Source organism: Coenobita brevimanus, chromosome 8 (assembly GCF_032717465.1).
Source record: "Coenobita brevimanus isolate Jiangsu-jjx chromosome 8, ASM3271746v2, whole genome shotgun sequence".
Lineage (NCBI taxonomy): Eukaryota > Metazoa > Arthropoda > Malacostraca > Decapoda > Coenobitidae > Coenobita > Coenobita brevimanus.
This window is the reverse complement of record NC_136961.1, coordinates 11,770,462-11,785,461: the sequence shown is the minus strand read 5'-3', so window position 1 is coordinate 11,785,461 and position 15,000 is coordinate 11,770,462. Positions and strand designations below refer to the sequence as shown.

Genomic DNA, 15,000 nt, shown 5'->3' with positions numbered 1-15,000 from the left:
ATGTACAGATTGAACAACCATGGAGACATGACACATCACTGTTTCAACCCAACCTTCAAAGAGAAAATTTCACTTAGTTCACCATCCACACGCACTGCAGCCTTAGCACCATCATACATACTCTTCACAGCATTCACCAACTTCCCATCTACTCCATATATTCTTAACACTTTCCACAATCCTTGTCTATCCACCCTGTCATATGCTTTCTCCAAATCCATGAAAGCCGCATACAACTTCTTTCCCTTCTCTAGAAACTTTTCCACTAAAGGTCTAAGAATGAATATCTGATCTACACAACCTCTTCCCTTCCTAAAGCCTCCCTGTTCTTGTCCAACTAATTCCTCTGTTCTTTCTCTAACTCTGTCAATAAGTATCCTACCATACACTTTTCCTATTATACTAAGAAGACAGATGCCCCTATGATTACCACACACTTCTTTTTCCCCTTTTCCTTTGCACAAGGGAATAATTATACCTGACTTCCAATCCTCCAGGACTCTACCTTCCTCCCAGGCCAATCTGCACATTTTCCACGTCCATTCTATTACTATCTCTCCCCCATACTTCAGCATTTCACCACACACTCCATCAATTCCTGGGGCTTTCCCAATTTAACTTTCTTCATTGCTTCCACAACTTCTATCCTACTGATTTCTTCCTGTCTTCCCACCTCCCTCCTTCTCCCAGCCATTCCCCAGCCACTTATACTCGCAATACTTCCATTGTCTATGTTCAACAATTTCTTAAAGTGTTCTCTTCATCTGCTCACTTTTTCTCCCTTCTCCACTAGTAATCTACCATTTTTATTTTTCACTCCCCTGCTAACTTTATTTCCACCCCATCTTACTCTTTTCACCTCTTTCCAGAACATTTTCTTACATTCCCTCCACTTGACACTCAAATTCCTTCCAAAATCTTCATCCACTTTCTTTTTACTCACTCTTGATAATCTTTTAACCTCTCTCTTCCTTTCTACATATTACTCTCTCTTCCGTCTCTCAACTTCTTCCACGCCCCTATTTCTCATCCATTCATTATATGCTTTTTTCTTTTGTGCCACAGCCTGTCTCACCTTTTCATTCCACCATGCTGTAACTTGCACCCCCTTTCGTCCTCTCTTCACCTCACACACCACCTCACATGCTGCACATATTTCCTCTGTGAATATCTTGCACACACCTTCCACGTCCCCCATCTGCTCCAATTCATATTTACCCAATAGTTCCTCCACTTCTCTCTTATATTCTGCCTTCTTCTCATCCTCTTGTAACATTTCCACTCTCTAACATCTACTCCTTCATCCCGTCCTTCCCTTCTATTTCTCCATTTTATTTGGACCTTGATTCTGACCACCACCAAGTGGTGGTCAGAAAGTCCACTCCTCCAGCCTCTATCTGCTCTTGCATCCATTACACATCTTCGCATCCTTTCATCCACACACACATAATCAATTATTGCCTTCCTTTCAATCACTTCACCATCCACCCTTCTCATCACTCGCCATGTATACCTGTGGATCATTTTGTGCCTGAAGAGAGTATTGGCTATCACCAACCCCTTCCCGGCACAAATGTCCACAATAGCACTGCCATTCTCATGTATCTCAGTAGGCTCACCCCACTCACCAACTACTCCATCCACCTTCACATTCCCTACTTTACCATTCATATCACCAATCAAAAAACTCTTTCTCATTCCTTTCAAACTTTTTCATGTACATTTCCACATTTCTGGTTGTATATATATATATATATATATATATATATATATATATATATATATATATATATAGATAGATAGATAGATAGATAGATATAGATAGATAGATAGATAGATAGATAGATAGGTATATAGATAGATAGATAGACAGACAGATATAGATAGATAGATAGATATCAGCAATGCTCAAAAGTACTTAGATAGACCCACCTGACTACCACCAAAACAGGCAATCCACAAGTGTCCATCAGCATCGATTGTCATTCCGTCTGGTAACTGATCCAGCAGGCCAGCCACCTTGTAGTCCAAAAGCATCTGATGGTTACCTGAGAAACACCATGGATGTTAAGTTGTTGTTGCTCTACCCCTGCCTGTCTGACAGCAGATCTATCGCCGCAGGTAAGCTACTGTCTCAATGGGGGTGTCCCATGGTTTCCCAACACCGTTGGTCTTATGTATCCTATATGCATTAGTGTGGTGTTTGCTGTGCAGTGCTCCATTACCGGTATGCATGTTGTGTTGTGAGGGCCAATTCTACAAGCAGGGCATGTTTACTGGTGCTAGTAAGTGTAGCAGTGGATTTGTCTGGAGCAATTATCATCCTGTTTTTCTGGACCCAAGTCTCAAGTGTGTTGAAATAATGCTGTTGCAGTGTGCATGTTGCGTTTGCAAAATGGCTTGTGGCTGCTACGTGGTTACAGGAAATCCTCATTATTATGTTAGTGATGTTTCCAAAAATTATATATTTTTCCCCCATGGAACTGGTACACGCAATCAAGGGTGTGTTTTAAAGTATAATTTCCCAAAAAATTTGTATATGCGTCCAAGTCTCTATCATCTTTGGAATATTAGCCAACAGAAGAAAATGAGTAACGGAATAAGTGAAATATAACATTTGTGTTACGAGTGAATGTAGCAACGAATAAAGTTATAGTTTTAGAGTAAAAAGTCACGGAGTGCATACTGAGATTAAATGGTCAGGAAATGAAGAATGTGAATTCCTTTAAACAATGAGGTAATATGATAAGCAACGACTGATGTTTAGAGGATCAAGTACATGACAGGGTACAGAAGAGAAGCAAGATTGCAGGTTCATTGAGAACAGAAGCGTGAAGTGAGCATGGAAATAAAAAAATCACCACATGACGGTATTGTGATCCTCGCTGTAACATAATTATGGAAGTGTAGCTTGGACTTTGTTGGAAGGACACAGATCAAGACAGAAGAATGGAAGTCGGTTATTTGAGAGGAACATGTGGAATTCCATGGATAGACAGATCAAATAGGCAGTGAAGGAGCATTGTTGTATTGACGTAAAATTGCCAGAAAGCATTAGTAAAAGTACTCATGATTTGACCATGTGGTGAGAATGGAAAATGAGAGATTCGGAGTGTATGTGAATGAAAAGGAGGAGAGGAGAACAAGGATTAGATGGCAGGACTGGGTAGGACGGCTATTAGAGAGGGAAGTTGAATTGGAGAAAGAACATCCTTATGACAACGGACAAGATTCGTTGGTGGCTAGCCCTTCTAGGATTAGGGCATCTGCCTATCACCAAATACGTAAGCATGCAGATAGCTCGTATCAGAAAACCAGTGACCATGCTACTAACTGTAGGGCTTTTTCATCTGCTGGTGGCACTCCAAGTGTTGCCGCCTTCAGCCACTTCAATGCATAGTCCCCAAGCCTGAAGGTCTCCATGCAGGATCTCACCACATGTCTACCTTGGTCTGCCTTTGCGTTTTTCTGTTCACATTCACAACCGCAACAGTCCTCAACCAGTTACTCTCCCTCCTCGTCTCACCATGTCCAGACCATCTCAACATACTAATTTACATAAAGTATGGCCAACGGCCATACCACGTTGAGTACACCGCTTCCCGTTCGATCAGCGAAGTTAAGCAACGTTGGGTCTGGTTAGTACTTGGATGGGTGACCGCCTGCCAACACCAGATGCTGTTGGCATAACGTTCTCCCTGCGTGTCAAGTGGTGTTGGTGGAGGATTAGTGCCCCTCCCTGTAAAACAATTAACTCTAAGCCGTTGGCCACCCCGTTTGGGATACATGGCGTCTGGCAATGAATGAATGAAATAATATTTCCTAAATCACATCTCTCTTGCAGTACACAGTTTTTCATTCGAGCAAACAGTGATATCCTTTGCAAGCACCTTAGCCTCTTCATTTCTGTGAATTCTCTGTGTGTGAATCTTGATCTCTTGCAGGCCACGTCTCACTGCTATACAGCATAATACTTTTCACATATGTTTTGCACAGAGTACCCTTACCATAAAAAAAGAGGCAACATTCAATAAATTTCTTTCATTCATGAACCTAGCACTGATGCTAACCTCTGCACCACCTTCCGTACTCGACATATTCCCAGTTAACAAATCCTTCACTCATTCCAAGTAACTGCCTCCTTAGTTGTCGTTCTCCATTATGTTGTCCTCGGTTCCTGTACCCCTACATATTGTACACTGTAACTTTCTCGTATTTTGCAGTCTATCTCCAACACTTCTGCATCGAACGTGGACTTATCTATTCCAGGTTGTAAATAGGACAGAATTTCTCCTAATTCCCAATTTACACACAGCTCAGAGCCACACTCCTTCTTTCGTGATACAACCTCCCTCAGACATACTGTACAATATTTGCAACGTTCTTTGTTTTACGTATATGAACTTTTGTTCCCTTGCTTGCATCTGTCACTCTGGCTGAAGGAATCAGCTCATGAAAATCTGTTAATATGGAACTTGGGACTATATTCATCAAGTTCTTCATTTTCACGACTTTTCAGGATAACCAAGCATTGTTAGTTGTGAATTATGATCAGAAACTGTTTCTGGGAGGTACTACCATGTGAGGCCAGAAACCCGATAAATGGCTTTGCACAACACTCCCAGGCGAGGAATACTTCGGGTTCAGACAACTACTCATATTTATCTATTCTGTACCACTACAATATGTTCCCTGGTATAGGCTGGACTCATTAGCCTCTCATAGCACTGGCCCAAAACCAGGAAATGTACAATTTCAGGCTCATGACCCTAGGTAGGCTCGGTCAAAGTTAGGCGAAATGGACGTTAACAAACTGTGGATGCTGCATGCATGTTGGCGTCACACCCATGATACCAGAAACATGGTGTACCCAGTATCATTGTTAATTAATGTCAATATGGAAAAGAAGAAACAGCTTACACAGGCCTTCTAAAACATACGGTACACACAAAATATATATATTTTTTTTCACTTAGATATTCATTGTAATTTGGTTGCCAAGTGTATGGTAGCAGTATGAATGCAGATAAAAGTATGAACAAGCAATTGCACAACCAACTTAAGCTCAAACAGGTCGGCAAATAAAAACCATGATGCTTACAGATGGTGCCGGTGGTGTCATCGTAGTCAAACTTGTAGACACCCTTGAAGGAGTCGATATAGTAGAAGTGTTTCCTGTCAAGACTCCATGTCATCCCATTGGAGAGAGTCACCTGTGGCAAAATGGACTAGAGTAGAATATGGTAGAAAAATACTGTATGGCATCGGAGTGAAGGTATTAACACCGATCGACTATCTGGGTAACTGACTTTATGACTTTCAAGACCAGCTACAAAACCTCAAAATCATCATTATCATCAACATCATCATCTTGACCTTTTATCCACCTATAAACGTATCAAATGTATTCAGCGACAATGGCTGGCAAACCTCACGCGGTATTATGTTCATGCGTACGTACAGTACATGAGATATGAAAAAGATTGACTATGGTCGTACCATTCTAAAGTGGCGGTTTGGGTGGGGCACCAACCTCTGTACAGTGTTGCCACGTTTTCCATATCGCGATGCCTCTCTCTCTCTCTCCTGGGGGTAGATGTGCATCACCCTAGGGAATTTTGTTTCTTTTGTGTCTTATAAACTTGTGCTTTCATTTCTTTATTTTGTTTTTATTATATCTAATTATGTTTTAAAATATTATTGTTTTACATATGGCGCCAGATGACCTCGTTGTTGTGGCGCCATGATTTGTTTTCATTCAGTCACTCTCTCCCTCCTTCGTTCCCTCCCTTCCTCCATCTCTCACTCAGCTGCACTCAACACTGCCCCTGGTCTGCCTTCCCCCCCCCCCTCTCTCTCTCTCTCTCTCTCTCGTCTGTGGTATTTTAGGATACATTTTGGTTGTTTTCTTTTACGTTATAATGTACATATTGTAAATTTGACTTTATTTCCACACCACCCAGGAGGTAAAAATCTTGGCGCGTTTTTTTTAAGAGGTGTCCCCAAACAGGCCTATTCCTCTATCCCTCCGGTCGGGCTGGGTGTGTGTGAGTGTTGCCGCTCACGAGGGTTTTAATGTATATATATTTTTTTTACTAAGAAATTGGCACATTTTTTCTTTTATTCCTGCACATTATCTTATAATCATAGCTGTGACATTATTACCCACCCCAGAAATACGGTAACAGCCAATAAAAGTGACTACTTTTTTTAAAGCAACACTGTAAAATAATTATGCCACGTTTCTGTATTGACGTATTAATATTTTACGCATAAAAAGTTTACTGTTCTTTCATATATTATAATACACACGTTACCATTATATGCTTATGTGTTTATCTTATTGTGATGCCTATTACATATATCAGAGCCGTTCACATAGCGGGTATGGAAAACGTGGCAGCACTGTACAGAGGTTGGTGCCCCACCCAAACCGCCACTTAAGAATGGTACCACCATAGTATTAACCTATTCAGCCCCTGAAGGAAAAGTTTATGCCGTATTTTTCTTTTTGCTACTAGATGATTTTGCTCATCTTAGCTGAATCCTTTACTAGTGAAGAGACAACATGAAGGTTAAATCTATCCTTCTTGATTGAAACGTTTCTCCAAAGCTGAATACAATAATCTGGTGGTAAAATGCAACAGACCCATTTTAAATATCAGTTAATTAAAGAGATAAAGGCATCTGCCTTTCACTCCTTATAGTGTCAGTACAGTCACGCACGTGGGTGTCCGTGTGTGTGTGTGTGTGTGTGTGTGTGTGTGTGTGTGGGCCTGTTTGAGTCCCCACCCCTTTCTGGACGGCGAGTCTGTATAACAACGTGACTTCGCACACACCCATACACACGGCAAAACTATGACGTTGATGTAACAGAGTATGAAAGGAATATATTCGTCAGTCATGTGTTATGGACAGTCATAATCAATTACATATCCAACGTGTATGATAAGATACGAAGGTTGGAGCCCCTTCAGTGTCTAACTTTTCAATAAGGAAGTGAGCAGTGACGACGGTAATGCAGGTCGAGATGCATTCTGATAGTTGAGAACATTTTCTTCGTATCCACAATAATAATGTTGTAAACCAGTACGAGCTAAACTCGCACATTATCTATCATTAACGTTGTTTAGCATATCTTCGTCATACCGTATATTCCTTCAAATATCCAGTGAAAACCAAATCTGAATAATAAGAAATAAAACAATGTAAGTAGACCAAGATCGGAAACAATGAGCAGTGAAGCAGTCTGAGCCGGCCGATGTTGCAGTGTAACAGCCCCGAGTCTAAAAGAACACTATTGAAGGAAAAAACACGAAGCAGGTAAGAAACTATTCATGTAATAACTAAAGGAAACAATTGACCTACTTCAATTGTTTCCTATAGTTATTAAGTGAATAGTTTCTTACCCGCTTCGTGTTTTTCCTTCAGTAGTGTTGCCTTAGACTCCGGGCTGTTCCATTCCGAATTTGGCCAACTCAGACTGCTTCACTGCTCATTCTTTCCAGTCTTGGTCTACTTATAATGTTTTTTTTCCTATTATTCAAATTTGGTTATCATTGGATTATTGGAGGAATATATGACGGAGATATGCTAAACAACGTCAATGGTAGATACATTGTGCGTTTACTTCTTACTGGTTTACGACATTATTATTGTGGATACGAAGCAAATTTTCGAAACGATTAGGATGCATCTTGACCTGCACTACCGTCGTCACTGCTCACTTCCTTAAAGAAAACTTAGACACTGAAGGGGCTCCAACCTTCAAATCTTATCATACACATTGCATATGTAATTGATTATGATCACCGATAACACATGATTAACAAACATAATCCTTTCTTACTTTATTACATCAACGTCGCAGTTTTAGCCGTGTATGTGTGTGTTTAGGGTAGTACCGTTGTTACACAGACTTGCCGGTCCAGAAAGGGGTGGGACTCACACACACACACACACACACACACACACACACACACACACACACACACACACACACACACGGACCCCACGAACTTTTATGAGTGACTGTACATTGCACTCTGCCTCCTATTCATCAAGACAACTGCTTTCTGCTGATCCAGATCCATGAGTCTGACACACGTTTCCAGTGAATTTCCTCAGTAACATATATGTTGCCCTCCATGAAGCTACATTATTCCTGGCACATCCTATTATAGCCTAGTTGGTCTGTTTTCACCAAATTGAACTGGAGTCACTACCCCATCTTGAATACTAAGTTGTGGTTGTATGAATTTGATGAGTCTTAGCCATGACGTAGGAATCGACTCTCCTTGATGACTAGTAGAAATCAACCATCCAGTCTGATTGGCTAACACCTTGCCATCAACTAAGCTGATAGACATAAGGAATCTCTTCTTTTCATTTTCTATTCTTTTTTTTCTCACATCAGAGATTAGATCTTTAGTAGACTTAAGTGTCTGCCCCAAAGATAAACCACAGTATGAGTCAATAGGTCTCAAAGTTATCTGTACTTCTTTATGTGCTCCTATGTACTTTTCGTCAGATTAAGCAACGTAAGTGTTGATCTTCCAGGTAATCTCTCCATAATTTCTGAATTTACACTCTGCCACCCTTTTATTGTATAGTGTAGTAAGCTTCATTCAATCAATCAATCAAGAAGGGGCAAATGCCAAGCTGGGCACATAGCCGCACTCACCTCTCCAGCTCCACCCACTCGGGTCCCCTTTTGTGCAATCTCTCCAGGCAGCGACTCTTCCTCATCTAAGTATCTTTTGACAGGAGTGATCTGACTTGCTCCAGCCATGAGTTATGTGGCCTTCCTCTTGGCCTCTGGAAAGCAAGCCACATGCCCATACAGATGGAGTTGGCGCTGATGTATTAAGTGTGGGTAACAGGCCTTGATTCAGTCTCACAGAGAAGTCGTTCATTACACACCCGGTTTTTACCATAGTGATTTCTCACAATCCTTGCGAAGACACTTGGTACCAAAGGAGTCAATTTGCCGCTCAAGTCACTGTTTAGTGTCCATGTCTCACAACCATAAAGTAAGACAGGGAGTATCAGCACCTTGACAATGCAAACTCTCGATCCTTCTACACCAATAACGACAGAGCCAAATATCCGAACTGGGAGTGAATCCATAAGCCTGTAGGTGAGACCAGTGTGACGAGGAGATCTTACTGTTTGATCGACTGTTGTTATGGACCACACCACCAAGATAAGTGAATCTTTCTGAAGATGTCTATATCCTCACCACATGCTTGGACCGGGACTAGAAATGCTTCATCCAACAGGCCACCAAAAGCCTGGGCCTTGGTCTTGGACCAAGAGACCTTTAATCCAAAGGCTTTGCATTCTCGTGAAATTCCTCAAGGGCACTCAGTAGTGTCTCCAGCAACTCGACTAGTATAACTGCATCATCAGCAAAGTCAAGGTCGGTAATCCTGAAATTGCCACTTGATACCCCACAATGACTTTGACCTCACATGGCTGGTCTCACTCCATGCATGTGTTAGCGAAAAGTGTGGGGGCAAGTGAGACACACCCCTGTCTTACACCAGAGCTTTCTGGGAAGAAGTTGGACGCTCACCCTCTTCCACCACATTTGACAGCACTCTCAGTGTATAGTACAAGCCAGCAATCAGCCAGACTATCCCTGTAGGGATCCCATGGAGTTGCAAGAGTTCCCATAGTACCTCCAGATTTACTGAGTCAAACGCCTTCTTGAGATCCACGCTAATGCATAGTAGGCTGCCAGCAAGACCTTGTTGAAACTCAAGATGACGTTCCACAAGAACTCAAAGAGCTAGGATACGGTACCAACAGTAGACTTCTCGGGCGTGAATCCGGATTGCTCAGTCCTCTGAAACTTTATCAAATGATTCCAGATATGCATCAGGGAAAATGTGAGCAAAAATCTTTGCCAGGCACACTAGAGCACTGTAATATTTCCACGGTAGTTACTTACAGTCACGCTGGTTTCCTTTTCCTCTCAAGATAAAGGTGACCAAACCCTTTGGGTCAGTCAGGAGGAATGATATCAGTTTGCCACATGGCTTCTAGGACAGCATGTAACCCCTTGATCATGGCTTCACCCCCAGCTTTGATCAATTCTACTGGGATGTCAAAATCTCCTGCTGCTCTACCACTTTTCAACCTAGTCACTGCCTTCTTGATTTCATCTTGAGAAGGTACGGCTTTGTCAATTGGTGGAACAGCAATTGTCAATGGTTGTACACCAGCTGATGGGAAGCTCTCCACAGAAAGGTTTGGCCAAGAATAACAGCCGATCAAAGTACTCAGCCCAACAAGCGCTATGCTCACTTGCCCCCGACATGAGCCATCCATCTTTGCTGTCCAAACAGAGTTAACCTGAGATCCTCTGTAGTTTCCATGACATACCTTCCCCTTGCTCCTTCTCAGCAAAACTTGTGTCTGTCAGAAACAGAAGTCTGTGCTGTTCCCAATCCCCAGCCAGTCTGGCAGCACGACTCTCAATAATTGTTGCCAGCGTCCCCTCTGAGATGAATCCACCTTCACCTCAGGCAGATTCCAAAACACATAGCTGCTGCCAAAGGTAGCAGGTTTAAAGAGTATCATAATGTTCAACAGGATCCTCAACAGTACTGAACACTTCAAACCGATATGAGACTGCCACTGCATATAAATATGCACACTGCCACATCACTAAGTTTCTCAAGATGGAACCATTTATGGTGATAAAAAAATGACAAATATACCAAACCCTTTCATTCTGTGGAACTTACAAGTGCAATCAGACTGTGGGATTTGAATTAGCTGGTAACCTAATCAAACTTACATGCAACCAACGACTAAGTAGCCTACTTTTTCAAACTGTGAGTAGTCCAGTTCTGTTAGGTGAGAGGAGCACCAACTGTACACTCGAGATATATTTACCGCTGTAACATAGTTCCATAACACCTTCAGTCAGAGGACAACTTTTTTTCTAACTACAGTCAGACGATTTTTATTCCAACTTCAGAAGGACTTCCTAGCAAATGGGTTGATGAAGGCTAGTGGCTAACCTTCCAGCCTGAAAATCTCTCCTAAGCCGAGTCAGACCTGCTGGCTGTTGTTATTATTGCTCAACGTCGTATTCTGTCTGACTGAGCTTGAGATCCACCGACCGCAGGTAGGCAACTGTACGTATTGGCAGTTGTCCCATAGGTTCCCTACACCACTGATGTTGTCTAAGTCTTTGTGTGGCATGTGCTGTGGAGTGCTCCATTACGTATGTTATGTTGTGTGGGCCTGCTTCTACAAGCAGGGCACATGTCATCTGTGATTACACTCCAGCCCAAGATCTAGCTGGTAACTGAGGTGTGGCTGAGTGATGACCCTGATCTAAGCCTAGCTAGATGAACTTGCAATGGGTGGATGTTGGCAGGGATGTTGTATTGCCCTGCACGTGAAGTAATTATGTGTTTCTTCTGTTGCTTGTGTTGGAATGTCTGAAGGAGGGATATAGCTGTAGAGTTTTGGTAATATTCGTGTGGTGATTGTTTTGTGCCTAGGTGTGTTTTGGTTTTCTGTCATGTAAATGATAGGTGTGTTGTGTACTGGAACAGGCTGCTACATAGAAATGTCTGGACTCTTTATATCAAGGTAGTCCTCTGATAGGGAGGATTTTAGTTTCAGAATGTAAATGAGCGTATGGAAGAGGTTATGGTGCAGCCAATGGCGATGAGTAAGACACTTTTATATGGTTTGTAAGGTGATGTAGTGAGTATTAGATAGGATGGGATCCCGGTCAAATTTTACACGTTCGCCTCCCTCATCTTCGGATTTTTGGACTTTTTCGTTAACATTTTCCTTAGTAGAACTGGTCATTCTAAGAATCTTTTCTTCTATGGCATTTCTCTCGCAAATCACTGATAATAAACGAGTTACACGCGACTTCTGCCAATCACAATCACAGATAGGTGGTATTATTTTGTACTTACACCCAACTCACTGACAACAAAAGTGGCTAACTCACCTTATACTTCACGCAATTCTAAGCATTTTTTCTTCTATGACACTTCAAAGTCTTAAATCAACCGTTGATGAGTTATGCAATTTATTACATTTTTTTACTTTCTATGGGAGAGATTTTCCCTGCCGTGGTCGGACAATTGTGTGTGGGTTCGAAGGTGCTTGTTATGTGTGTGGGTGGATAAAGCGCATGCGTGGCACATGAATCCAGCCAATCACAAAGTAGAATTTCAAAATGCCCCATGCTAGGGCTCGCAAGATTTGAAAGTCAGTTCGTCTCCAACCATAGACTGGGAAGCCTGCAAAATTTACTACTTCACTGCTATTTCACAGTTCTACCAGCAAGAAAGATAAAACCCTGTTGCCTTTGTAGATCGCATAGTGTTTTACCTTCAACAGGAACAAAGGACCCAAATCAAGGCAAAAGTCTGCATTTTACATGAGGATCAGTCGTGTTGCACTGTTGCCAGTCACCAGTTGCCGTTACAGCTACAGACGACTCTTCAGATGCAGACGAGGAACTGTAAAACTGCTAGGTAAATGCATTATTTCTTATTTACACCGGTTAGGTTAGATGAGGTTTGGTTAATGTCATGGGGGGTCTGGGGCAGAAGCCCCCAGTTAGGAAGCACGGCCAGGGTTGGGGGGTCTGGGGCGAAAGCCCCGCAGTTAGGAAACACTTCTGAACTCCTTAAGAAGCTTTAAAATTATTTTCTTCCGAAGGATTTTAGTGTTTTTCTGTTTTGATTTTGATAACAGTTCCAGTAGGAAATCGCACAAACGCTTTTTGCGTTTTTCCCCCACTCCAACACCCTGAAAGTTTCCCACAGGTCCCCTAGTATTATTGGGGGAGGGGGAAGAAAACTGGGCAAAAAATACGTTTCACGTGATAACAGGCGTCCAACCAGAGTGTTATATGTTGTTTTTGGTGTGATTTTGTTGATTTGGACCGGGTCCTTTCCACCGGAAGTCGCTAGTGGCGTTCAACAAAACTTGGGACTTGCGATAGAAACGAAGGTCAAAATCGATCGAATCACACCATAAACAACGAGGAAAACACTCAAGGTTGGATGAAAAAAATCGGATAGAGGGCAACGTGTAAAAATGAGGAGTACGTGTAAAGTTTGGTCTTCCTTGGGAGCAAACTTTCAAATGTGAGCGGAGTGACGGACAGCGTGCGCTAGATCATGTGATTGTGATTGGTGGAAGTAAATCGCGTGTAGCTCGTTTATTATAAATTTGCGAGAGAAATGTCATAGAAGAAAAGATTCTTAGAATGACCTGTTCTGTACTAGAAAATGTTAACGAAAAGTCGAAAAATCGGATGAGGGCAACGTGTAAAAATTGACCGGGATCCCTTATCTGGGAAGGCATAGGCAATCACTACTCCAATATATTGTTTGTATTTTTCTCCCTGAGTCTGGCCTTGTGGCTTGCCACCACATGCATCAAGTTTGAACGTGGTTCCTTTGGTTAAAAAAAAAAAAAAAAAAATTAAAAGGATTTGCCATCGGACTGAATGAGTTAATCCTTTTCTCTTTAATAACACTATATAAATAAAAAAAATTATGCAAATGGTAAGAGTATTTATTCCCGCGCTACCATGGAGGCTGCACAGCGCTATGGTGTGTGTGTGTGTGTGTGTGTGTGTGTGTGTGTGTGTGTGTGTGTGTAAACAAAATAACTTGAACATTTTTATTCAATTTAAACAGTCTAGTGGAAGGGCTGAGGGTCAGCTAACGAGTAAAACCTTATTGCTTTTAAACACAGATTAAATGCCAACAGCACAGGGCTAAGTATTGACTTAGCAAAAATCGGTTTGAACAAGTTTTGTCCAGTTTAAATCAAACATGGGAACGGGATGTGGGTAAGAATTACGACCTGACGTGATTCAGTTTGGAGAACACTCAGTCAAATGTCAAAACATAGATTAAATGCCAGAAGCACAGAGGCTAAGTAAAATATTGACTTAGCAAAATCAGTTTGAACAGTTTTATCCAGTTTAAACCAAACTTGGGAACAGGATGTGGGTAAGACACGACCGGACGTGATTCAGTTTAGAGAATACTCAGTCGAACGGTCAAGGTCACAGCACAAAGGCCAGTATTTTCGGTCAGGTGTGTGTGGGTTTTAGCAACATGGCTAACAACTCTGATCTGATTTCAACTCCATCTGGTGCCACGACTGAGGACCAGCCAAAAGAGGAAATACCGATTTTTTGAGCACATGTCAAATGCTGTGTCACGTCTCACAGCATGGAGTTAACTAAAACCCTTTTTATCCTAATTAGAACTTTGTGGAAAGGCTAAGGATTATGCAAGAATAAAGGGATTCGGATTTGAGAACAATCACTCAAAGGTCAAAGTCACAGAGATATCTCACAGCCCAAGCTCACAGGGCAAAGTTTGCATTGTTTTGTTGTATCGTTTATGAAGGCTCCAACATGCTTGCATGCATCGACACTGGTCACCTACTGGCGGCTCTCAATGCTGCTCGATCTCTGGCTTCCTCCCTATTCAGTCCCTATTCAAGTTACCTGATTTTTTTGTGTGTCTGAGTCAGGAAAAGGCTTTAAGGCCTATCCCAAGACCCAGTAGTCCTTCTAGCACACCTCCACATATCACCATTTCCCAGCGCTAACACCCACCGTTCATATTGAATACATGCTAAAGCTGTCTTGTACAGAGTCTGGTGTACTGGTATTAGTGGAGGTATTTTTATATGTTGGCAGGTCCTCTGGTAGATCAATAAAGTCTCCGTTTTTATTAAATTAAAATCCTCATACAGTTCCCTGCCCAAAGCAGGGATTTGATCCTGGGTCCATTTGGACTGCAGGCCGTTTCAGTTCTACCGGATTCAGCTATCAGCTCCCATGTTTGGAGGAAGTGTTAAAGGTCAGGTTGAATGAAAAGGTTCCATCTGGAGCAATCAGAGATCAAGGTCACGGGACAGGCCCAAATATTGATCTGTGCATGTTTGTGTATAAACAAATTAAAAACATTTTCTTCATTTCATTTA

The 15,000-nt window shown here is 41.9% G+C and overlaps 1 protein-coding gene and 1 non-coding gene across 2 annotated transcripts in view; one reads left to right on the top strand and one right to left on the bottom strand.

Moving 5' to 3' along the window:
- The window catches only part of LOC145408079 (regucalcin-like), a 36,996-nt gene extending 31,700 nt beyond the window's left edge, over nt 1-5,296 (bottom strand). The window contains exons 1-2 of the mRNA XM_080278889.1: nt 5,102-5,296; nt 1,933-2,048 (exon numbers count right to left, since the gene is read on the bottom strand). Coding sequence (XP_080135015.1) covers nt 1,933-2,048; nt 5,102-5,195 — 210 coding nt within the window. The 5' untranslated portion in view covers nt 5,196-5,296. The remainder of the gene's footprint in view (nt 1-1,932; nt 2,049-5,101) is intronic.
- LOC145408919 (5S ribosomal RNA) lies at nt 3,569-3,687 on the top strand. Its single transcript, XR_013899015.1, has one exon. It is a non-coding gene; the product is annotated as a 5S ribosomal RNA (ribosomal RNA).
- Nucleotides 5,297-15,000: the final 9,704 nt, after the last annotated feature.